The sequence below is a fragment of the Anser cygnoides genome, chromosome 7, assembly GCF_040182565.1.
Source record: "Anser cygnoides isolate HZ-2024a breed goose chromosome 7, Taihu_goose_T2T_genome, whole genome shotgun sequence".
Lineage (NCBI taxonomy): Eukaryota > Metazoa > Chordata > Aves > Anseriformes > Anatidae > Anser > Anser cygnoides.
In genome coordinates, this window is record NC_089879.1 from 21072191 (window position 1) to 21096662 (window position 24472).

At 46.9% G+C, this 24472-nt stretch overlaps 2 protein-coding genes across 4 annotated transcripts in view; one reads left to right on the top strand and one right to left on the bottom strand.

Annotated features, from left to right (window-relative positions):
- The first annotated feature begins 2856 nt into the window (after positions 1-2856).
- On the top strand, positions 2857-7419 carry ZP4 (zona pellucida glycoprotein 4). The gene is made up of 12 exons (XM_013171470.3): positions 2857-3079; positions 3425-3546; positions 3625-3727; positions 4057-4212; positions 4579-4766; positions 4933-5030; positions 5356-5486; positions 5681-5870; positions 5944-6091; positions 6681-6759; positions 7066-7182; positions 7272-7419. Exons 1-12 carry the CDS (start codon positions 2881-2883, stop codon positions 7400-7402), a joined length of 1662 nt encoding a protein of 553 aa, XP_013026924.3. The 5' UTR covers positions 2857-2880; the 3' UTR covers positions 7403-7419.
- A 1478-nt stretch (positions 7420-8897) lies between these two features.
- Positions 8898-24472, bottom strand: part of LOC106029971 (uncharacterized) — a 31758-nt gene continuing 16183 nt past the window's right edge. For 2 of the 3 annotated variants that reach the window (XM_048069143.2, XM_067000371.1), the window contains exons 3-9: positions 22833-22994; positions 19839-20025; positions 18716-18870; positions 17460-17486; positions 15699-15817; positions 11412-11541; positions 8898-10948 (exon numbers count right to left, since the gene is read on the bottom strand). In XM_048069143.2, the coding sequence (XP_047925100.2) occupies positions 11445-11541; positions 15699-15817; positions 17460-17486; positions 18716-18870; positions 19839-20025; positions 22833-22994 (747 nt within the window). In that variant the 3' untranslated portion in view covers positions 8898-10948; positions 11412-11444. The remainder of the gene's footprint in view (positions 10949-11411; positions 11542-15698; positions 15818-17459; positions 17487-18715; positions 18871-19838; positions 20026-22832; positions 22995-24472) is intronic. The other variant, XM_067000370.1, reaches the window with a different exon arrangement.

The window sequence follows — 24472 nt, forward strand, 5'->3', positions numbered from 1 at the left end:
ATATTCCCCAATAGGAATACTTTCAAGGTTTCTCTCTCTGTCTCTCTCTTTTTTTTTATCAGGATGAAATCAGTGTATTCCAAATATCACTACTCCCCCTGCCCCCCCTGGCAAACACACTGAGGATTTACAAGGCAGGAAAACTCAGAAGACTAGTCACGCCGACCTTTCCCCGAGGGAGGCCATGGGCCTTTTCATGTTGCAATAGTGTCCAAGTGACACTATTTTCTGGGTGCTTGCTTCTATTTGCAGAAGCCATGAGTATGCAGGGCTGGTTGTTCCTCTCCATCCATGTGAAAGTTCAGGAAAGCCAAGCTCAAAGCCCCTCTCTCCATCTTCTCCAGGAACTTTGTCTTAAATCCTTTGGAGGCAGGTGTTTGGGATTTTTCAAATAAAAGGCTAACAGTGTTGTAGCTTTGCCTCTTCTTTCTAAAATAAAGCTCAAGCTTGAATAAAATGTCATCACTGTGCAGAATCTCTTGCAGGCTTGCTGTTTGCTCCTTTTCTTCTTGGACCTTGGTTCAGAAGGTGGCACTGCCAGTGCCACCCCTGCCCACTGTGCAGCCAGCACCCCTCTTCCACAGAATGCTCCGTGTGGATATCCCTGCTGTCTGCAGATGCCTTTTGGCTTCTCGGGGCAGTGTGTCAACTGTGGTACACACCTGTGCACAGCTGTTCTGCACAATGCTGCAGGCTGTAGCCTTGGCTCTCATCTTCAAAGAGGTTGGGTGGACAGTCTTTTATTTAGTGTGAAGGTGAGGAGATCATCTCTGGGGTTTGGCATCTCAAGCTGAGGGGATATGGCAGTGCTGTGCACCCCTCCTTCAGCTGGCACCAGAGTCCCAAAGGTCCAAAGGCTCGCTTTGATAGAGCCACATGTGGTGAACACCGTGGTAGTATTCTCTCAGCCCTTTTCACTGCTTTGATGAAAAAAAAAATGTTAGGAGGAGGTGATTTGCCAACAGATATCCCAGAAAGATTTTAGTTTGCTGGGGTCTGAGTAGCCTGCAGAGATGTGTGCCTCACCTACCTTCACCCTGTGCACGTGCGGTTTGTGGCAGTCTTGGGAGTAGCTAAATGTATAGTTAGAGCTGGGTCATTGTTGTAAGGTGTGATAACTAGCAAATAGACCAGGAAGCAGTTTGGGAGGAAGAGAGATATGTATGTTTCCTCTCAGCCAGACTGCTTTCCACTTCCTATAACAACTTCTTCCAAACAATATTTCACTTCCTCAGATTTCACTTGTTTCACTTGCCTCCCATCTCCACGTTGTAGAATCATTCAAGTTGGAAAAAGCCTCTAAGATCACCTAGTCCAACGTTTATCATCCAACATGGCTGTCAAGTGTGTGTATGTGTGCGTAGAAATTGGGGAAGGGAACTTAACTGGAACTGTTCTCAGCACAGGTATTGCTGTGGTGAGTTTACAGCACTCCAGGTGTTTTTTCAAATAGAGTTGTTCTTCAAGTACCTGTAAATATTTTTCCTATCGACATAAACAAACTATTGGCGAGTTAAAATTTAATGAAAATTGTCTCTCTAACTCCAAAGTACTTTATTTATTTGGTTTCTTTATCCTAATTATCAGCAAGTAATCCAGTCAAGTAGACCATTCAGGTGTTCACAGTGGCTGTGAGACTTGGGCAAGGTTTCTTGGCATACCTCTCCGTATGACATCATTTTCTACAGAGATCACAGGCTTATAGAACAGTCCGCATTAGAAGGGACTTTGAAAGATCATCTGGACCAGCCTTTTGTGGAAAAGGGTGCTAGGTGAGGATGAAGCTTCCCTCCCTGCCAAAGTCCAAATGTTTTCCCCAGTGCCTCTCCACCATGGCTGCCCAGTGCCTAGGAGGTGCTGGGGAGAGCACAAGGGGTTCATGAGCACTGCTCAAAAGCAGGCAGCCTGTCAGGATCCATTCCCTCAATCCCAGCTGTACAAAGCTGCTGAGAAGGTCTTGTGCTTTGTGGAGCAGTACTTTTAGTCTGAGCGCAGTAGGGCTGACATATTGCAAGGGGACAACTGTATGTGTAAGGGTGTGAGATGCATTGCAGTTATGGGCAGGCAGTGGGTACTAGCAGGCAAAACATTTCCTGGGATCACGGTGGTTCACCCTTATCTGTGTTTCTGGCCCATCTTAGGCTTCCCAAAGGAAACCAGTCAGCTTCTGAGGGTGAATGTCCCACAGAGTGTATGGCCCTGTCACCCAACAGCCTGCCCTGGAACAGTCCTGCAGCTATTCCCCACACAAGCTGCACTGCAAACAGGGCTGCAGTCCAGTGCTGGGAGTGTTCAGGGGCAATCACCTCTTTTTCCTTGTGCAAAGCTCCCTGAGCTTCCTAGTTTTCCAGAGGTTTCATATGGAGTGCTGTTCTGTGCTTACATGTCAGCACCCTGTGTCTAGCATTTGAAGCAGTGGCACCTTTAAAAGAGAAAAAGAGCATTGACACTCAGCTTTTTGCACTTATGTGGTGTAGTAAGTAATCAAAGCAGCAGTAGGTACATGGGGAAAAGAAGGCACATGTTCTGGATGGGCACATCTCCTGGATTCTTCCAGTGATGGGAAGAACTCTGGGTGAGAAAAGGAGTCTGAAGGCCCTTCTGAGGCTCCAGAGTAAATGCACGGATGAGCCACTCTCAGCTCTGTGATATGAACACAAAAACATCTCTTGACATAAGCTCAGCTCCTATGCCATGGTTTGCTGGAAGGGATGCAAACAGACTGTGACAAATTCAGAGCCAGGTGAGAGCAATCGAAGGTGTTAAACTACTGGGCTGGGTCCACCTGGACATGCCAGGAATTGGTGGTCCCAGCTGGCTCCACAACTTAAAAGGCCAGACTAGGAGCAGGTACTTTATGGTCCTCAGCAGGAGAGCAGGATGGATGTTGTAGGGCAGGCTAGGCCTGTGTCTGGAGCTCTACTCTTTTGGGGGTTGCTTGGTCCCTTTACTTTGGTTGTGGGGGTTCAGGGCAGCTTTTTTGCTGACCCTGGCATGCTGGCTTGTGGTCAAGATAGCTTGCAGCTCACCTTATCCCCGGGCTGGGAAGGGAATGTTTCCTTTGTGCTGACTGCTTGGGGTAAGTGAGAGCGATGTCAAGGGGCCTTCTAGCTGCTGCTATCTTTACACAGTGCAGAGGTATGGCTGGAATGAGAAGAAAAGGGCTGGCTTTAATGTGAAGTGCTAACAGCTTCAGTGCTTTGTGTGTGAGTTAGGAGCTGATTATAAGACCCAGCAGTCATGGACTGAGGTGGAGCTATGTGCCAGGGTCTAGGTGGCCCTGGCTGCTGGGTTTCCTCATGTTCTTCTGCTGGACCCTAATGCAGGCTGGAACCCTGTCTCCTACAGAAAGTTGGGGTTACAGCATGCCCCTGTCTTTGGTGTGGCATGCTGAAGCCCCCACTGTTGTCTCCTTTTCCCCTAGACACTGATGGGAAGGCACATGCCCTGCACAATGACTCTGGCTGTGGGCTCTGGGTTTCGGGGGCTCCAGACGTCTCTAAGAAAGTGTCAGTCTCCTACACCAGCTGCTATGTCTTCGAATGGGTGAGTGACCCCAGGAACCCTGCTGGGGCTGCGGTTACTGCTGTTCTGGCTGCCCTGACTGGTGTGGTTCTCCCCCAGGATGGCAATTACCTCATGATTGTGGGGCTCGAAGGCACAGATGCAGCTGGGCAAAGGGTTCTTCTGGAAGAGAAGCTGCTCAGGTGCCCTGTGGACCTTCCTGGTAAGGCTCTGACAACTCCTTAGGAAACCCTGCCTGTGGCTTGTGGCTGCTCCTAGTCAGCCTGGGGCTGGGAAGGGGAATTCATTGCTGCCCAGGAGATTCCCTGGGGAAGGATGTGGATGCAGGAGCCCAGCTTGCTGGGGACTTTTGCCTCAGCAGGCTTCCACACCAGCTCTGGGCAATGTGTTTGACTCTCACCTGAGTCCATGAAACTTCCCTTGACTTATATGCAGAGTCACCAGGACAACTTACACCAGTGTCCTCTGTGTTTTTTTTCTTCCCTGTCCTGTTCCTGTGCTCTTGCTGAAAACTTGTGCTACTTTTTCCAGCCCTGGATGCCCCAAGCAGCAGTGTCTGCTCTGCCATCCGTAGCCAGGACCGGCTGCCCTGTGCCTCCTCCCCTGTCAGCCGGGGAGACTGTGAAGCACGGGGCTGTTGCTACAACCCCAGGGACAGGGTGAAGACTTGCTACTATGGTAACACAGGTAAGTGTAGGCCACTGTCCTCCCCTCCGGGAGGAGCTGCTGGCTGGGAAGCCTCCCTTCCCTGGCAGAGCAGGGTTGGTGCATACCAGGCCCACAGGTGGCTTAGGGTTGTGTTTTTGGCTGTTAAGGACAGTGCCTCATGGAACTGTCCAGTCACTTGAATTATTGCAACAGAGCTGGGTTTAGGGCCAGGGTCAGTGTTAACTGTTGGACACGAGCGTATAGAGCTGGCTGCACTTGCACCTTGTTGTGCTCAGTGTGTGCTCTGGGGATTACAGGCAGGAGAACCTGCAGTACTTGCTGCTCTTGTCTCTGCTGTAATGTTCAAGGCTGCTTCTTCCTCAACTGAAAACTGTTTTCCTCCAGTGACAGCTCACTGCACACCAGATGGACAGTTTTCCATTGCTGTCTCTCGGGATGTCACCCTGCCACCTGTTATCCTGGACTCTGTGCATCTGGCCAGTGGGCCAAGTGCTGGCTGCACCCCTGTAGTGAAAAACAGTGCCTTTGTTGTGTACCAGTTCCCACTTTCTGCCTGTGGCACTACTTTTCAGGTAAGAGCTGCAGCTGTCACCAGGCAGGACTGCAAACTCCAGATAGACCTGGAGAAACTTGATGTGGCTTGGGCTATTTAGTGGGCACCCTACAGGCTTCTGGAGGCCAAACACTGTTCTCCAGCCTGGCTTTACTGCAGCCACAGTGTCTGGTCTGTCATTGCAGGTCACTGGAGACCACGTTGTGTATGAGAATGAGTTGGTGGCATCCAGGGATGTGAAGACTGGGAGCCTTGGTTCTGTCACTAGGGACAGCACTTTCAGGTAATGCTCTGGAGCTGGGACTGCTGCTATGTGCAGTCTTCCTGCAGTTCTTGCTTGTCGCAAGTTCTGAGCTCACAACAGGGACACTGGAGTAGGGTAGGGACTGGCGTGTCCCTGATTAGAGGTAGTAAAGCTGGTGCTGATCAGTGACACTACAGATTCCAGTCTGAACTCCAGAGAACTTTTAGTAGATAAAAGGAAGCGTTGGAGGGGAGACTGGGGATGTAATTAACTTAAGTAGATAATTAGGTTGCAGCCTTGGAGAAAGGCAGGTAGGCAGTGTCAGAGTTAACTTGCTTGACTTGGGGTGTTCCTGTCCCACCAGGCTACATGTCCGCTGTAGTTACTCAATCACTGGGAGCTTCATCCCCCTGAGCGTTCAGGTCTTCACGCTGCCACCACTCCCTGCCGTGTCCCAGCCAGGTCCTCTGTCCTTGGAGCTGCGTGTTGCTTCAGGTATGATGTCCACAGTACTTGCTCTAGCTTCTTGGGGTGGGACTCTGGTCTTCACTGGGTAATAAGGGATTCTTAATGGGTGAATCATGATACAGCTCTTCCCCTGCCCCACTGGGGACTTAATGATATAACTATGAAGGATGCTCTGTCTGATTATTCCTGCTCTAAAATGACTCTTGTTTCTTCTCTCCCAGATAAAAGCTATAGTTCCTACTACATGGACAGTGACTATCCTCTTGTGAAGGCTCTGAGAGACCCCATTTATGTTGAAGTTAGAATCCTTCAGAGAACAGACCCTGACCTGGTTCTGGTCCTGCACCACTGCTGGGCCACTCCAAGTATCAATCCCCACCAACAGATGCAGTGGCCTGTCTTGGTGGATGGGTAAGTGGATTGTAAATAGCTTTGGGCATCAGGGGAATGATATGCACTCTTAAATTTCTGGCCCCTTTCTTAGGTGCCCTTATGCAGGGGACAACTATCAAACACAGCTGGTGCCTCTGAGTATTGCCTCAGGACTACAGTTCCCATCTCACTACCAGCGTTTCACCCTCTACACATTCACCTTTGTGGACTCCGCTTCCCAAGAGATGCTCTCTGGGCTGGTAAGATAGTGTATTGGTTGCCTAGCTTCTTCCTGAGCAAGTAATATGTGAACAATAAAAACCCCTTCATGTCTGAGACTCTTCTTGTCCTTTTGGTACCCGGGAGGTATCTGGATTGTATGTCATTCAATCCGTAGTACTTAGGTGATGTTCACCAAATCCAATTGAGCAGGTATGGAGTAGCCTAGAAGCAGGGAGGTGAGCTCATGCAGCTGACCCAAATCAGCCAAAGGGATATTCAATACTACATGACAATGTACTCAGGAATGAAAACTGGAGGGGTTTTTCTAATTACACTACTGCTCAGACACTGGCTGGACTTCCCTCCTGCTGTGGGAAGGGGTGTGTGAGGAACTGCCTTTGTATCACCTGTCATTTAGTTTTGTTTTCTCTGCTCCCACTTCCTTCACTTATTAAACTTTTTCCTCTTAAGCCACAAGCTTTCTTGGTTCTGCTCTTCTACTTCTCTCCCTGTCCTGCTGGGTGAGCGAGTGGTATGTGGGTGCTTAGCTGCTGGTCAGATCAATTTACCACACTGAGATATCTGTCCACAGATACTGGGTGACTCAAGGCCATGTCCCCTTTCTAGGTGTACCTGCACTGCAGTGCCTCAGTGTGCCACCGGTCTGTGCAGGAGTCCTGCACCACCACTTGTCCTGCTGGAGCCAGTAAGTGTCCTAGCCTTGGTGCATCCCCATCCAGAGGGGCAGCAGGGGTCTGGGCTCCCAGCTGGTGGGTAGGGCACATGTGCTATGGGCTGGATCCATGGTACAGCTTGACAGGCCCTTCCTGTGCCTTTCCACTGAGAAAAGGCTCTAGCCCTCATGCCAAAAAGGTAGGGGGTCTTCAGTCTCCTAACTCTGTTCTGACTCGTGGCAGGCTTGGCCATGTGGTGAGAAGGCGAGCTGGACAAAGTGTGCTGACCTTCAGGGCTTAGACATCTTGTCACCTAAAACTTTCTTGCTATTCCACAGGGGGTAAAAGGAGTGCTGAGCACAACTTTCAGGATGGTGCCTCCCATGTCTCTAGCAGAGGCCCTGTTATTTTCCTCCAGAACAAGCTGAGACAAGAAGCTGCTGTGGATAGCCTCAGTAAGTGTGCAGCCCAGCCAGGCTGGGTAAGAGGCTGTTTTCTCTTGAGGCTGTTTTCTCTCTTAACAAGGGCTTTGTTTCCCCTACAGGAGCAGCGGTGCTTGCTGCAGCCCCCTGGGCTCTTGGCTTTGCTGCTGTGGCAACTGTGGTGGTGTTAGTGGCTGCTGTGCTGAGGTGGAGGAAGGTGCCTATAGCACATGAAGTCAATGCACTGCAATAAAGTGGCTTCCAAACACACTCAGTCTGTGTCTGTGGGACTCCTTCTGCCTGGTCTGGAGCATGAGGAATGGAACAGGGGTAAGACCTGGCCATAGCTTTTTTTTTTGCAAGACAAAAATGATTCTTATGGCTGTGAGAGTAAGCTTTCCAAATGCTCTTTATCTAAATGCATCTCACTTTCTGGCTGTTCTGCTCTGGGATTAGTGTTAACTCGCTTCTTGTCAAGAAGGAGCCCCTGTCATGCCCTGGGAAGCTGCAGGCTGAACCAGGAGTGATGCTGGGTGGGGTCTGTGTTTGTCAGTGGCTAAGCTAGCCTTTAAAAGTACTTACCAAAGTACTTATCTTGGTTCCTCTCAAAGACTGAGCATGACTGCTATGAAACTAATGCAAATTAGATTTTGCATGTGCTCTGCTTTCTGGGGGCGGGGGGGGGGGTGCATGTAAAGCAGCTACATGGCTATAAGGAAGGCTATCATTCTTAAGTTAAAGAAGTCATTATTTTTTTTGCAGAACTGCTCTTTCCTGACATCTTGAGGACAGGATAGTAAATGCTCTTAGTCTTGTTTTCTTTTAAACTAGTCAGGACAAGAGCAGATGATATTCTCCAAGTTGTTTTGTGGGAGTGAGTAGGTGATATCACAGGCTGGAGAAATCATCAGCTGGGGATAGGTCCAATGCCTTCTTCCTTTAGGGAGTGCCTCTTGCAGTTAAATGGCTTTGGTACAGGTGGAGCTTTATCTGGCAAAGCAGTGCATAAACTCATAATGTGCCTCATGACCAGTCTTTAGCAGTCTGTAATGTTAATTAACTGGGCAATTAAAGGAGTAGTGCTTGCCACACCTCTTCAGTACACCAGGCAGGGTCCTCTTGCACTGCTCTTAATTGCGTGTGCTAGCTGATATCTACAAGCATGTTCTGGGCTCCTACTGGAGTCTTCCCATGCCTTAGTAAGGCATGCAGTATCTGTGCAGAAAGGTTATAGGGTGCAGGGTGGTGGGGTGAGGAGAGGGCAGCCCCTGCCTCTCTGCTGCCCTCCATGGGTTGCTGAACTGACCCAGAGCGGTGGGGAGTTCGGGCTTTGTTTCTTCTTTTCCTCTCCAGGTCCTTCCTGTCCTTTGCTGGCTCTCACTTATTCTCCTTGACTTGCTTTCTTTAAGTGCATGTGATTTCTTGTGTCAGCACCTTCTCTAGCTTACTGTGAATGGAGATAACAACATGCAGTGGCTGGCCTCAGGGCTGCTTGTTCTCAGCCTGTGTCTCAGTCACAGGCTGTGTCACCCTCCTGAACAGAACATCTTTCCTTCACCTGAAGAAGTCTAAAACAATGTCTACAGTGACCCAGAACACCTTCAGTTTAGCTGTACAACCATGTGGTACGGAGCATAGGGTCAGTGCTGCCAAATTCCCTCCATCTTCTAGGCTGTGGTGAGGCTAAGATCATGCTTTTATTTATGCTTTTATTTATTGGTGTTCACCAATAAAACATCTGAAACTGGTTATTTTGTAAGTGGTGCTTTTTATTATTAAACTTCTTACATTGTAATACAAGCATATCTTGGAGTGGTGAACTATACAGTATGTTACATGTTATAAATATTTCTGAAAATACATGAATATATTTCATATAATGCTGTAATAAGAGTGCTAGTTCGTCTTATTTAAAAAAAATGAATGGGGTGGGGGAATGGGGAAATACCAGTCCATGACTGTCTTAAAAAAATTTTAAGTCCAGTTATGCACTGATTCACATTCCTCATGGCCTCTGTAAAGCTGGAGGGATAAAGGAGGGTGTAAGTTAAGGCAGGATTTTTAGCCCCCTGTGTTTATGGAGTTATACAGACTATTCACAGAATAATCAAGTTATAAATCTTTCTAGCTTTGGATAAAGCTAGCAAGATATACAGTGAATAACCAAGTCTCACAACAGCAGCTACAACTAATGACAACTGAAATATTAAATGCAGCACCTTTTTTAGGGTGCTAACTTTGAGTCAGCATGGACCTGTTCATATATTTGTTTTTGAGATAAGTAACAATGATCACAGTGAACTTCACTGAACTTCACCTGTGAACTGCAGCTGTGCTGAGCAAGGGTGACCTGTTTTTCCAGCGAACAGCAGCTCTTTGCCTTGTGTTACTGCCTGCTACTACAACTGGGATCAGACCAGCCAGCCTTCTAGGGCTGGGGTACTCTGCATCTCAGGGGAGATCCTGCTTTGGCTTTGAGGACTTCAAAGGCTCCAGTTGATTTGGGTGAGCAAAGGGAAGCACTTGCTACTGAAAGACTGAGCTTGGTGAAACTGATCCATTCCTGCCAGTGTCTCAAATCTCCGTTCACAGGCAAGAATGGATTTTAAGGGATTTTAAACAGCAATTGTCTGACTTGCAATTACATTGTAACTTTAGGGCAGTAGAATATTCCTATAATAAGAGGCAAAGTTGGTTTATTTGCTTAAATCTTTACTCCATGTGCATGAAATCTTGTGCTACTACTAGTAAGAGCTGGTGAGCAGAGATCACTGCACCTGTAGGACCTTCAGAAGCAGGTGCTGTCTGTCCCCTGAGTCTGAGATCAGTGGACACACAGCAATAAGGCAGCCACCAAGCAGGGCCACAGTGTTACACAGAAGTTAGCAGACCCAAAGGAACAGCCCTGGGGAAAAAGACACAGATTATAAAGGATGTATATAAAAGACAGATTATAGAGGATGTATATATTTGAATTACTCATCCTTGCAGCTCTGCTTTTTCAGAAGATGAGTATCTCAGCCTGCCAGGGATCTGGGCTGCCTGGTGGGTGAGGTGCTGCCCTTGGTGTGCCTTCCCATATCTCAAAAGGCCTGTTCCTGCAGAGCCCTTCACTATATTGACTTCTGCATAGGCTGCCACTGAAGTCAAGGGGAATCTACAGAAGGTGCAGCCCCATGGAAGTAGAAGTTGGTGGTGGATTTGGGAATGGACCTGAAAAAAAACTTACACTTTTTTTTTCCTGTTGGATTGGAGTAAAACTGCAGAGCTGGCAGGATGCTGCTCTGAAGGAAGGAGCTCTGCTGGGGACAAGCAGACAGCAAGTCAAACCCCCATAGGAATGTAGTTGCCCATCCCAGCAGCACCCAGCAAGGAGCCCCTGACACCCCTCGGGATGCTGCTGTCTCCTGTGAGGCTTAAGTTTATTTCAGCTGGAGATAGTCCCCACAAAGGAATGACAACTTAAAAGCTTCAGCGTTTTGGGTAGTTCTGTTCTGAACCCAGATAGGAGGAACAGTTACCAAATCTCATTTAAAAGTCTCTGCTGGTTATATTGCCAAGATGTGGGCTGCAGTTTTTGTCTGCAGCTTGATTCTGTGTGTATACTTCAGTTTCAGGAGTGAAGCCATATGTAGCTGAGCACGTGTCTGTCCTCGGACCTTTCTTCACCTCCCCCTTCCTTCTTTCCCTTTCAGCGCTCAAATCAGAGTTGCTCTGTCAACAGCTGGAGGATGCATGGTGCACAAAGCAATCCTGGGCTTTTCAATTTTGTGTCCATTGCTGCTCTCACTTCTCCTTCCTGAAATAGAAACACATTGTGAACGTGAGAGATTAGAAAGGTGTTCTCTGCATTTACCCAGTGGGCTGAGTTGAGATGGAAGATGAGGATGAGTCTTGGGAAACTACTCATTATCAAAACAGACATGTGGTTGGCTTATTATTTGGGGCTCTTCTGACTGAATGCAGATAATTGAATTTCCTGATGCACTTCTTTAGTGCAATGCAAAGCACCTGTGTGATACAGACTAAATGACTATGGTTGCCTTAAATTGACTGTGTTAAAAAAGGGGAGGGGGGAAGGTGAGATGTCTTCTGTTAATACAAAGGTATATGGGCCAGTCAACTTGAACTTCAAGAATCTGTCCTGTTCCTGTCTTTGCATGTTGGAGGATGTTTGAATGAAGGAACAGAATTGCATTATTTCTGTGCTGTGTGGAGGCAAAAAAGAAAAGAATTAAAAAAAGTAAGAGCTGCTGCTTTACCTATTTTTACCTTGTTCCATTTGATTCAGGTTATCAGAAAGGCCATATGTTTTCATTCTTCGTGTTCTGCCCCAGAACAATCATGGAGTTCCTCTCAGTTTTCCTCAGCTCTGAAGTTGTAATATCTGGCCTTAACAAATAGAAAAATACAATTAAAGTTGACAGTCAGAACACACGGTGGTGCTTTTAGTGTTAATAGGCCATACATATGTACCCAACATCCAAGCAGCACCCAGAGCAGCTTCCCCCTCACCAGTCAGAAATTGCAAAACAGATGCTGTCCAAGTACTTGTGGCAGCATCCAGAAGGAGGAAAAAAAAACACAAAACAAACAACAACAACAAAAACAAACGGAACTGTGTTTTCTGCCTAGCTAGAGGTCAGGGAAGAGACTGGTGGGCGAATGTCACAGGGATAAATAAAAATTCTGGCCTGAAGGAATAAATAGGAAATAAAGAATTTTAAAGAACAGGACTAAGCTAGCTGCTGCGGACTGTCCCCATCTTAATTCTTTTGTTCATTATTTATTGCTTCCAAGTGCAAGACATCCTGTTTGGTTTGAGTTTAGGCCTCCAGGGCTTAGGAAAGAGAAACCTATTGGAAAAGATTTTCTTTAACCTGTATAAAAATAACTGCTGTTTAGGAAAGAGGAGCTGTGAGCTTTTTTTTTAAATGCACTATTTCAAATCTATTCAAAACTATGGATAGATAACAAATAACTAATAGCTATCTTCAATTTGAAAAATTGTTCAAGTCAAAGCTATGACTGATGTAGTGCAGACTTTTATTTCCTAGCTACTAATTTATTTTCTTTCTAATCTAAATGTTGTAGTATTTTTGTTTCACTGACTTCTCAAGTCTTTTGCAGTGAAATGGCCAAAGTTATACCTTGATGCTTTTCTTTAATCCTTTGGCTGTCTCTGAACGCTGAGATCCCCCTTGGTAGTAACCTTCCCTCTGAAAAGCAGTGTTCAAACCTGCATCTGCAAGCTCTAAGGGTTTTTTCAGCCTTCATGCTGGGTAGTTGTGAACAGGGTTTTGTCACGTTGGAATTGTGATGCTCTTCCTCACTCACTTTGCCCTAACCATCAAATAGTTGTCACAGAGCTCTAAGCTTTCCGTGGCTGTCAGGGTGAAACTAACATCCTTACTGTGAAAGAGCTCAAGCCCACGCAGCTACCTTAGAGCTGCAACTCCCATAGATAAATAGGTGGATGTGTCTGAACAGGAATGCCAGGCTGGGATTGTCCAAAGCTTCCCAGATTAGACCCTACCCTAGCATGGGACTGTGGGATAGAGTCAGTAAAGCTCCTGAGCTCCGTTGCTTTTATTGAGATGGCCGGGATGAGAGCAACTGCTGGGCCAGGCTGCTTCCCAGCTGCAGTCAGAATGAGCAGCAGGGGACTGAAAGTCTCCTCTGTCCTCAAAGGGAGCTGGGAAAAATAGGGAAAAATGACTTAAAGGTGTTTATGTGCTTCAGCTTGACCCCGGATTTCTGAGGACTGGTAGCAACAGCGATCTAGCCAGAGACAATTCCATACATATTTAATGATGTTAGATGGACTGCCAGTAAATGAGCGGTAAATTCGTCAAGGTGGGCTCCAGCATAACCTGCAGCCCAGCTTTCACAGACTAGGCTGGATTCTCTCTGTTCTGATCAAAAACAGCATCAGACTGTGCAATTGTTTAATGAGGGTGAATATTTGACCTTCTGATGCTCAACTACCCTTTGAGAACAGTCTTCTGTCACGAAAGCCAGTCACAGTAGAAGGTGAAAAGTTATTTTCTTGGGCATCATTTGAGCTGGAAGTAAGCTCCTTGCTCTTTGTCGAGGGGTCATTCTGCAATGACTTGAGGAAGAAATCTACTTATCTGCTGTGTGTCAGATCCAGGTCTGTGTGCTGTTAAGTTCATAACACCACAATCAAGAAATTCATCAGCTTGTTCTGGCCCTCTGTACAAAACAGACTTTGCTTTGAGGTAGTAAAAATGCTAGCAGGAAAAAGAAAATGAAATGAAAACCTGAGCATGTTTGGAACAATGTATGAGAAACCACTGAGCCTTGTGCCAGTGTGTTTACCTTGGCAGGCCCCCGTCTCTCCCTCTGGAAGAACCAACTTCTCTCTCTACTATGAGAATTCTTTTGTGGATGTTTTTAAAAGAAAAAAAGAAAAAAAAAAAACACCACCCTGGAGCAGATCATTCATCATAAACAGAGTGGGAGCATGAAAGGGGATTTGCTTTGACCTAGTTACAAAAACAAAAACAAAGAGACTTTCTCTAATTGCCTGAATAACTCAAGTGGGACTGAGCGTCAAAAGCAACAAATCTCTGCTTCCTTCAGAACTATATGCTAATACAGGACACCGGGCTCCAGCCTGCTCCAGTTCGAGACCTCATGTGATGTCTCTGAGCCCGAGGAAGCCTGGGTAAGCAAAAGCCAGCCAATTCTGTATGCCTGCATGTACAAACAGGACCACGAGCCAGGACAAACATGTTTCATAAATTATAACAAAGACAGTGGCTTTAAATGCTGAGATTATCAGAGCTTCAGTGCTTGCTTTGCCAAGAGCTGTAGACAGGTACTACTGTAGGAAGCACCTGGCTTTCTATCCAGCAGCATCTGCAGGGCTGTCACTGATCCACAAAGGCTTAACCTTTTATTTTAAATGAGTTGGTGTAGCTAGGTACCCAAAACGCTATTGGAGCAAGGTGCCCAGCTTTTCCAGGCACCAGCGAAAAGCCCAATGTCGATGCATTGCTACTGCAGGACGTGGGCTAGAATCACAGAATGGTTTGGGTTGGAAGGGGCCTTAAAGCTCACCTAATTCCAACTCCCTGCTGTGGGCAGGGACACCTCCCACCAGATCAGAAGGGCAAGAGCAAATACAGAACAGAGCTAGGAGAAGAGGGAATAGAGGGATTTAAGGGGCATGGGCAAGGAGCGTATGCAGATGTGTCAGAGAAAGCCATTTATCAGCTAAAGGAAGCAGTCTGGAAAATTCAATGTGCAAGGTCTTTGGGTCTTGAAGGTCAGTTCCCACCAGGTAAAGAAATTTCTCTTTGGTGTCTCATTCTCCAGCCTTCCCATGACAGTTCTAGTCGTTCAATATGCATGCAAAAAATGACAAAAGAGATTTAGGAGCTACTGGGGTGGCCTTTCTATGTGAGAGCATTGATTTATCTAGCCTGTAATTGTCAGGCAGGGAGCCCTGGCAGCATCCTCAGCCATCCAGAGAAAAGGCCACGCAGGAGGTTACAGCGACAGGACTTTTCTGAAGCCCAAATAAAGTCTCAGTTTTTCATATTGAGAGGGAAGGTTCACAAGAGTTTGAATGTTTTCCCCAGCTGGTTCACCATCTATTTTAGATGGAACTGTTTGATCTCTTTCTGCTTTGTGTTTCTTTCAGTTTCCCAAACAATGGGAGGAAGCTCGCCTGTTACGTGTGTTTGGGCCCCAACTAAGCTTTTCCCAGCTGGAAAAATCACTCCATGAACTGCAGAGGTGTTTTTTTCTTTTTTTTTTTTTCCCCCAGCTGTAATTACAAGATTCCCAATTCCCTTATGAGTCTTGTAAGGTAGGAACAGGCTATCCAAGGGGGAACAATGGGACATTCCTGAGTGCTTAAACAACTGCCGTTTCCCCATGATCGCCCCCTCTAAAACCCGAGGAGGGCTTAAGCACATCCGAGCTGTTCCCCTCAAGGTTACTGAAACCTCAGCTGAAAAAACACAGGGAGGTGCCCAGTTCTCTATGTAATGCTCCTGCTTTGGTGAATAAGATACCCAAGCTCTTCCTGTTACCCGCTATGTACACAAACACCACAAATCCAGCAGGCCAGCTGGGAGGACTTGGCGAGCACACGGAGTATCTGTGCAATGGGTGGCTGGCGGTGCTGTTGTCATCTTTGACAGACACGGTGCTGTACAGCTCAGGTGCCAGGATATGACCAGCCCGGCAGACAAAATTCGCTGAGGGACCAGCACGGATCTCCTTACAGAAACAGTAGTTAGGCAATGGAATGGCTCTGGCTGGTGGTGAATGGGGATGAGCACCTTCTTTTGGGTACCCTAATGTCTCCATTATTCTCACACAGGTAACATCATCCGGGTGGGATCTTAGAGCACCTGGGCACTAAGGAAGAAAATGTGCTGGCCAGGACCCCCATATGTGACAGAGAGAAGGTAAGGAGGGGTCTTCTGCTCTGAAAAATGCAGCAACCAGAGGTAAATCTCTCACTAGCTCCTCCCAACACCAAGTGAAATCCTCCTGCAGCCCTGCCTTACCTGTACAACTGTGGGCATGACCTCTTCAGAGCGGCGGAGGACAGCCCCAGCTTACTCTGGTTTCTCAGCCGTGTCTTCCTCATGAGATCTCTCATTCTCCCCCAGGCATGGCTCTCACCCTAGGGAGGAAAAAGAAACCGTAACTTGAAGGACCAGAGGCTGGTTGCTGGCCACCTTACAATACTTCGGGTACTCCAGGGTGATGGGAAGGGCTTCCCACTCAGAATATGTCCCTAGCAAGAGCTTCAGTCCTGACAGAGCTGGTGCAGGGCTGGGACTCCCCCACAGTTTTGCAGCTCACCAGTGCATATGGTGCCTTGCTTTGAGCTACTTTACTCTGGAGAGATGGAAAGAACCTTGTTTTTAGTTCAGCCTAGGTTATCTGGGGTCAGGTCTCACAAAGGAGATTTTAACACCCTGCAGCGGTGCCTGGTAGCCAGCCTGTACCTGCACGGGGCACAGTGGAACAGGATGGGTCAACCATCAGTAGTAACATCCTTCTTGTATTTGTCCCGTATCATTTCTGTGCCTCGGGCCCTGCTGTTCCTTCTGACTTCACGTTGCAGAGAGTGAGAGCACTTCACTGGAGAGTGTTGAGTAGCTGCCTAAAGGCACGTTTTACCTTATTGTTATACTGTACTAAAGGAAAAGAAAAGTTGTTTGGTTTTCTACCTACTTATATGCACCCCAGGAGGTGGAGGTGGGGGGGCAGTAGCTTTACATAGCAAACAACACAAAAAAAGCAGCTTGACTCTCTTCTTCTTTCTGTTAGGCCAGGTGCCTTGGTATCAGCCCTTTTCAAGGTGTCAACTTTTTGTGGACCATGAATTAGAAGAGATCAAGCCTTTGTTTCTGTGTCACGTCTGCAAGCCACAGCCATAGGGCGCTTACATTTGAAATGCTAATAGTGATTATCAGGAGGTCAGGGATTCTCATGAGGCTCTCCCTAATGTTTGCTCTCTTAGGACTGAACTCGTTTAGACTCATGAACTCTGAAGGAATCATGTATTAAAATTTTTCAATTTCTTTTTTCTATATTGTTTTAAATTTCCTAAAATAATGGCTGGAAACCCTGGGAAAAGAGTGAAAAAGATCATGTCCTAGGGCTAACGCGATGAGCAGAAATGATGTCAGTGCCCATTTCAGTGAAGTTCTCAGTGCCATTGTCACGTTTGGGGCATTGTCTTGCCCTGTCTCAAGGTGCCTTCCTACTGTGCCATCAGCAGAGCCATTGCTCCATGAGTTGTGGCCACCTCAGGAGCACAGCTTGGCAGCTGTTGCAGTAATTCTTGAGGCTCGGCTAAGTTTTCAGTTCAAAGCTTCAGATGAGGTCAGGGGCTCAGCTGAAAACTGCACCACTGGTTTTTGTGCTATTGAGTTAATTGCCAGTAAGTGGGACTGCTTACTCATGGAAATATCAAATCTTTGTGTTTATTACTAGGATTAATGTGAGCTTTGAAGGCTTCAGCGGTTCACTTGCTGTGCTGGTGTCCCAGATGAGCCAGCACTGCTAACATCACAGGAAGCCTGAGCAGTTGCCTGTTCCTGAAGGCTAGCTAGCTGGTGCCTACAGTGGGAGTGGGAGAACAACGGACCGAGTGCAGTAAGTCATAATAAGTACACGTGCGGTCTGTTACTTTGATAGTAAACTTTGGGGGTCAGTGAAGCTCTTTTGTTTTTGTGAAATGTTGTGTGCTTCAGAGGCTTGGCCCATGACAAAGCAGATACAAGTGAAATTCATTCCAGAAAGGCAATACATACCGAGCAGTTCTTGCTGGTGTCCAGACCCTAAAAACAAAGGGAAATAAATTGGTAAATAACATGGCAGTGAGACCACCTCACAGTGCTGGGAACAGGCTGGGCTCTGTTCTCAGCTCTGCCCTAGGCTTCACCCATGGCCTTGTTCAAGTCTTGTATCTCTTTGTGGTTCTGTCCCTCACATGTACGTGATAATCTCTTCTTTCCTTTTCCTTTTGTCTCTCTTTTGTATTTAGACTGTCAGTTCATGTATATAGCACCTCAACTGGTGTGGAAGGATCCCCACACAGTACTGCAGCTGTAGAAGGAAAGGGGGCACTTCGTGCTTAGAGTACAAAATGCAGGAGCAACAATACCAAGGTGTGGTGTAACAAGACAGTGCTAAGATTCAGCTTAAGGAGTGTGGATCTTGTTTCTGCAGTCCTGTGAAGTCATCATGGGACTGTGATTCCTGAAATAATGCTCAAACCCAGAGCTTTGCTGGACACAAGCACTGAGCACCTTTCAAGATTCATCTTTGACTGGGTTCCTGAAATTCATCCAAATGTTCACAACCCATTTGCAACTTTGGGTTGAAACTTCATGAGAAAGTCTTTCCCGTGAGAGACCCACTCCTTCCTTTTTCCTGTAGAGCTGGGAATACTCTGATTAGGGCCTCTGCCCTGGCATTTCAGCACTTCTGATCCCCACTGGAACAGCAAAGTGCTGAAGCAGCCACAAACAATGGGAAAGAGAGGGAGAGGAAAAACATTCGTCCTGGCTTCCTTGGAATTCAGCGATAGGGTTTCCCTGAAACAAGCTTTGGGGACTGCTGTTAATTACACTGATATGCAGCCAGTCTGGCAGTAAGTGTTGCCAGCTATGGACTCACACACAGAATTTTATATATGGTAATGAATGTGTGCTTGGTTTATCTTTGTTAGCAGCAGTAGTGAAGGCTCTTACAACTGCCTTCATGCATCAAACTACCTGGAGTTAGTGAGGGCTAAAGCCCATATTGCTGCCTGCAGTGCTCCTTTCCCCTGCGCCATGTACCTGTTCTGTGCCTTTCTTGCCCCATCAGCATATCCATCATCATCATTTAAGCCTGGGATCAGATACATACAGAGCACCCTGGCCCACGCAACCCCAGCTCTGGTCAGGAGCAGGCGATGTTGGCTTGTTCTCCTGGTACCCTGCTCTGCACTTGTATGAGCAGAACTTCTCCCTGCTTCCCCCGCCGACCCCACTCAGAGCCTGGCTCCAAGCTTATCACTCACCTTTCTTGCTGCAGGATCCTTTGACGGAAAAGCCTGCCCCTCTGCCATGCTACCAGCTTCTGTGAACTCATTCTCCTTGTTGTTCCTATTGTTTGACAGCTTCCTGAGCCCCGACATTGGCTGGCTGTTTCCTGATTCCGCGTGTCTCTCACTTCCTGCAATGAAACATAAGGACTTGCTCACGTTTCTCAGCAGTGTCCCGCTAGGATGGCCTCTGGACAGTGCTGGCAAAACTGGATGAGACCCCTTAGGACTTCCTGATGGGATGAAACCTTTTGTGTTTTCATGACACGCTTTAGTGCAAAGAAGGAAAATGATTCAAGCAAGTGTCTGGCCAGGGCAAACTTTCTAATGGCTTCCTCAAGGTCTTATTTTCCTTCTGGGCCTGCTCTGAAACTGTCAGGGAAAAGTTTCTGAGCCTCAGCACTAGAGATCCCAGAGGCCATTTACAGCGACTCAGTCCTGCTAGGAGGTGTTGATGTGGTGTTTCACCAGGTATGAAGGCAGGCTTAAGTCCAGGGTTTGAAATGAATTAATCACATCTGATTCACATCTAATGTTGGATCCAGACTTTTCAGCTGATTTTATTGTCAGTAGTCTTAGCCTAGTCTTTCTCAGCTTTCTGGAAAAGTTGGTCTCTGGATCCACGCCTTGCAGCTGGGGCTTATTTCCACTTGGTCTATAGAATAAGTCATCCTCCAGGAACGTGTTCTGCACCTGCTTGAGAGGGTAGGAGACTAATAGCAGGTGTAAAGCTTTCCACCTTGGATAAAATCATGCCTTAGCTGGGAGGATTTTAAAGCCATGTGGAGGACTTGCACTAATGGACTCGTGCAGGTATGCCAAGTTTCCAAAAGAGAGACATTTGATAATGTGTGTGTCCCGATCTCTGTAGCCACAGCTACAGTGGGCAAGAAGTCCTGCTTCACACATGTGAAGGAGCAATCCTAGATGTAGACTAAGTATTTTAAAAAGCATCTTTTAGTGGAACTAAGCCTTAGCTGGGAAGCTGACACTTTGCTCTATTCCCATCTGTCTGTCCTAGGGAAAAGGAAGCTGCTGGTCAGCTTATCTCACCAGCTGGTGACAAGCAGGAGGGCAGGTTAGAGGCAGTCGAACTCACCGCTGCAGCCGCTCAGCTTTTCGGTGTTGGCTCCTATTTCTGGGATGATGGAAAGATCAGAAGGGTTTCCCGTCTGAACCAAGAGGCTATGAGGTCTGCTCCTCCCTGCGAAAAATGTCTTCACGTCTTGGTACGAGTTGAGGAACACACTGGCAGCTCCGCAGGAGCAATGCTGCATGAGGTACTCCTACACCAGACAAGAAGAAAGCATGCAGACTCTCAGGCTGCAGCAGCTCGAGGTAACGGGCAATGCAATGGCTCAGGCGAATTGCAAGCATTCCAGCCCTGGGATGCTCAGCCTTGTCCCAAGACACAGACAAACGATTTAACTCCCTGAAAAACTGAGCAGCCTGGAGGTGGTAATGCAGAGTTTTCATGGGTTCGTTGGTGTTTAACTGGAATTGCCTGGTACTCGGCATCTTTTGGGTTTGTTTCCCAGAAAGAGCTGAAGACAAGTTTCTAAACACATAGCTGCTCAGCTGAGGCAATTGTGTAAACAAACAGATCCATTATAACAGTGACTCACATTTTATGATAATGTTATTTGATTTGGAACATGCACAGACAACAGTATCTTGTATTTTTATTGAAGGGAGGCCATAGTTCGCTTATGTGTTATCAAACATTCACTGTATGTGGTACTTTAGCTTGTATACTTCTGTAGCTGGTGTGGTAGAAAGGGGAGATTTTCAGCCTTGCACAATCCTGTTGTACAAGAGTTTAGGAGGGCAGGAAGCAAGGACAGCTTTATACAGTCAAAGTGGAAAGAGAATCAAACTGTTTGTGTTGGAACTCGGACAAGCCAACACCAGTTTAGACCCACAAGTGATTGACAGTTTTAATGTAATATGTCATTTGGGTAAGTTGCCACAGCAGCATGGCACTTTGCAGTAACTATGCCTTTGGCGGGTGCTTTGAAAATCTGATGAAATATCTTGCTTTTGGCCTAGGGCATTGAGGACTTCCTTTTAAAGCAAAGGATGTGGAGTAACTGTGTTCCCTGTGCATCCCAGGATCAACACTATTAATTTTTTTTTTTTAAATCCATGGTTCCTTTGGTAAAAGCTGTGTTCTGCACAGAATTTTGCAAAATATTAACTACTTCTCTGGGCAAGACATGCTTAGGAGAGTTATGACAAAAGGTTTCTCAAATGTTTGAAGTTTTCAGTCATCCTACCTGACGAAGGCTAGTCCTGTGAGTTATGGACTGCCATCAGCTTTCTGTGTTATAAAATGCCTGGTGCTTTATAGAATAAATCAGTATAGCTCTGTCAACTTTAGGAACCTGCATTGTCTGAGTGCTTCTGGAAATATCATCGCTTTCTGTCAAGTTGTCTGTACAGCTCTGAGGAACATCATTGGGAGCATACTATCCCCAGAACCAGCTCTTAAACCCCACTAACCCATTTCTGTGCTGGGATTTGTGTCTTTCCTGGGCATGGAAACCTTTCCATGCTCTCACTCTGCATGGAGAGTGAATGTGGTTTGGAAAGTACCCTGAGGATGCCTCCCAGACTGTGATGTGGACAGCAACCACTATGTCCCATGGCAAATGGGGGGTAGCAGTGGTTCTCTTCTACACAGAGGTGCTATGGGACTGAAGAAGAAAATGGTTGAGAGCTAGTTGGGTAAGGGGGACACAGGCACCACAAGGATACCTGAGAGAGAGCACCGTTTTGTAGAGAAAATGCTGAGTGTTAAAGTTAGGGGTCCAATTCCCTGCTGAACATTATGGGACATAGGCAGTTGAGAAGGCTGTGGTGAGAGACCTTGGAAAATACTGAAAAGACCTGTTTAAAATATTTACATGAAAGAACAGTGCCTTTCATTTCAGTGGGAGCTGGGAGGAGGAGGCCTTTACACCAGATGAGGATTTGACCCTGAATTTTCAGCTTGGAAGAGTTACTTTGAGCAATGACTCAGTTGTAGAGCTTCAGGAAATGTGCTACCCAGGCTCTGTGTAGGAGGCTGCATTCCTCTGAGAATCAGAGATGGGTACATGGAAATGACAGGCTATGCTGTTCTGCAACCTGACTCATGACTTGGCTTTGGCTCTGAGAAGGAGTAGGAAACCTACTGCAGATCCAGCCCCAGCAGGTGGGAGAGCAGCACTAGGGGAGGAATGATGCTGTCAGCAGAATGAAAGAGTCACCACAGCATGGTGGGGAAGAGAGAGCCGAGTGTGACAAACCCCTTCTGTTCCTTTGGGGATACAATAAATACAAAGAGAAAAAGTGGGGAGTGGCAAAAAGCTGGAAACCTGGTGTGGTGGCCAAAGAAAAGGTGGGTCAGAGTTGAACAGAGTGTGCAGGGACTAAAAAAAAATGCTGTTTAGGAGGAAGACAAAATGATTTGAAAATTTAAGTAAAATTCCACAGCTAGCTCTGGCTGTCTTAAAAAAGATTAAAAAAAAAAAAAAGACAAATGGGAACAAGGAGATGTTTCATGTCAGAGATTTTCATTTAGCAGCTCAGAAGAGCAGGAAGGGAAGGGAGCATCAGGGTTGGGTAGTGGTACTACCACTTCTCTTTCTTATTGTGTCCATTTTGTGGAAAATTCTGGGGTTTTGACAGCTTGAAATCAGAAGGAAAAGAAAGAGCTTTTAATTCAAAACACAATTGCTAGGGAGGTCGATGGAAATGTTTTGTTTTGATAGCACTGACAGAAGGAGGTGCCTTCTTGGGAAGTTTTCAACTGCAGAGAAGCAAAAGCTGCCAACTGAGCTGGCCGTCACCTGAGGTGAGGGGACTCTCTTTAACTCACCAGAGGCAAGCAAATGGCAACTAGGACATCTGAGAGCAAAAATGAACAAGAAGGCCAACCTAAGGGAAGCTGAGCCCACCATGGTGGGCAAAGGTTCCCTGAAGACCAGAACACCCAGCCTAGGTGGGTGTGGGGTCAAATAAATTAGCATCATCTCTTAGATGGACATGAAACTTTGCATGTGGGCCTTGAGTATATCATTTAATGAAAGATTCTCTGGTGTCTGCTTACCTCTTTTAGCTGGCTCATCTTCTGCTCTTTCTGCAAGCTGCAGACCTGTTTCTGGAGCCGCAGGTTGTGCTCCTGCAGCTGCCCAATCTTCTCTATCAGTTGGCAAATGTGTTCCAGGTATCCCAGGCCTGATCCCAGGGCTTTGCTGTTCCCTTGGTTCACCTGCAATGACAACGCAGCTTGGGCTAGGGTGCAGAGACAGGGCAATCCTTACCAGCTCCTCGTGGTTGTGTGGGCTGGGGTAAAGACTCTCAGGCTTCCACCTGCAAGGAGCTTTGGTTGTGACTGTACCAAGCTGTACATTGCTGGCTCACAGCTCTTCTCTGAATTAGCCTGCAAGAAGCTCCATCAGAGGGACTGATCACAGGCTGACGCTGAGGGAAACCTTGTGAGAGCCTCACAGGTTAATTTTTATTTTTTCCTGGTGACAGCACCCCTACAAACAGGTGAAACCCTACTGCATGGTATGTATGGATGGGCCCGTGCACAGCCAGGGAAAATATGGACAGCTATTTGCTGCTAGCAAATACAGACAGCATCTCGCTTCCACCTTGGCGCTGCTTGCTGGCGTGCGTGTGATATTGGTAAGTAAAATAAACCTCAGTCTTTACAAAAGCAGTACTCTAAGTTTATCTTACTTCAAAAAATAAGTTCCCTCTACAAAAGCAGGAAGCCTACTCTGTCTCCTTTCCCACAACAATCTACATTTTTGGGGAAATGCCAGCCTTGGGACTCTTCCTGTCTTTTCATTATGTCAGAAAGCTCATGGTGCGTTCAAAAATAATCAACATTAGGATTTACTTCTCTTTAAACAAATGATGATACAATGTTGTTTATAAATAGGCGTTATTATGTCCAGATGCTTTTGTGTCTGAAGCTGGGACAGAGGTCACATGAAATCATATGAAAAGCTACAGTGACTCCGAGCCGGTCAGCCCCTCACATTCATGACTTCGGTGCTCCTCGGGCAGCGCCTGTAGGAGCGGCGGCAGGACAGAGGTCACAGCCACAGAACTGAGCCCTTGGTGTACCAATACTGCAGGAAAGGCTCCGTCCTAGGGCTTGCAGGGGGAACAGAGCCCAGCTGGTGCCCCCTGGGAAGAGCTGGACTCCAACGTGCTGTAACCCAAGTATCTGAAAGCAGCCAGTGGTTCTGGGGTGCACAGCTTCAGGAGCAGGATTTTCGGAAAGTACGTGTCAGCTTCTGAAAACTTGGCTTTTCTAAGCTGCCCCAAAATGCTTAGTCAGAAGTTCCTCATTCCCCTTGAAAATGTAGGCTTTCTGACACTCTGTACCCTCTTTCTGCACATTTAACTGTTCCCTTTCTGCTAGGCTGCTGCTGCAGTGACTGATGTCCTGCATGTCTGTATTGCAGGGCACGTAGGGCAGGGGGAGGTGAACAGAAGGTAGCCCCGATTCCCAATGCTCTGTGCGTAGGGTTGAAGGCTCTTGAAAGCAAAGGTATGTTTTGGGCAGCCACTTAGAAATCTGGCTTTTAGCAAAAGTCAGAGAACTTCCAACTCCTAAGAATAAATGCAGGGGAAAAAAAAAAAAAGGAGAGAGAGAGAAAAAGGTGTAGAGTAGTTGCTTCAGGCCTTGAGGAAAGGAGATTTACCCCAGTGGGAGACCTAAAACAGACT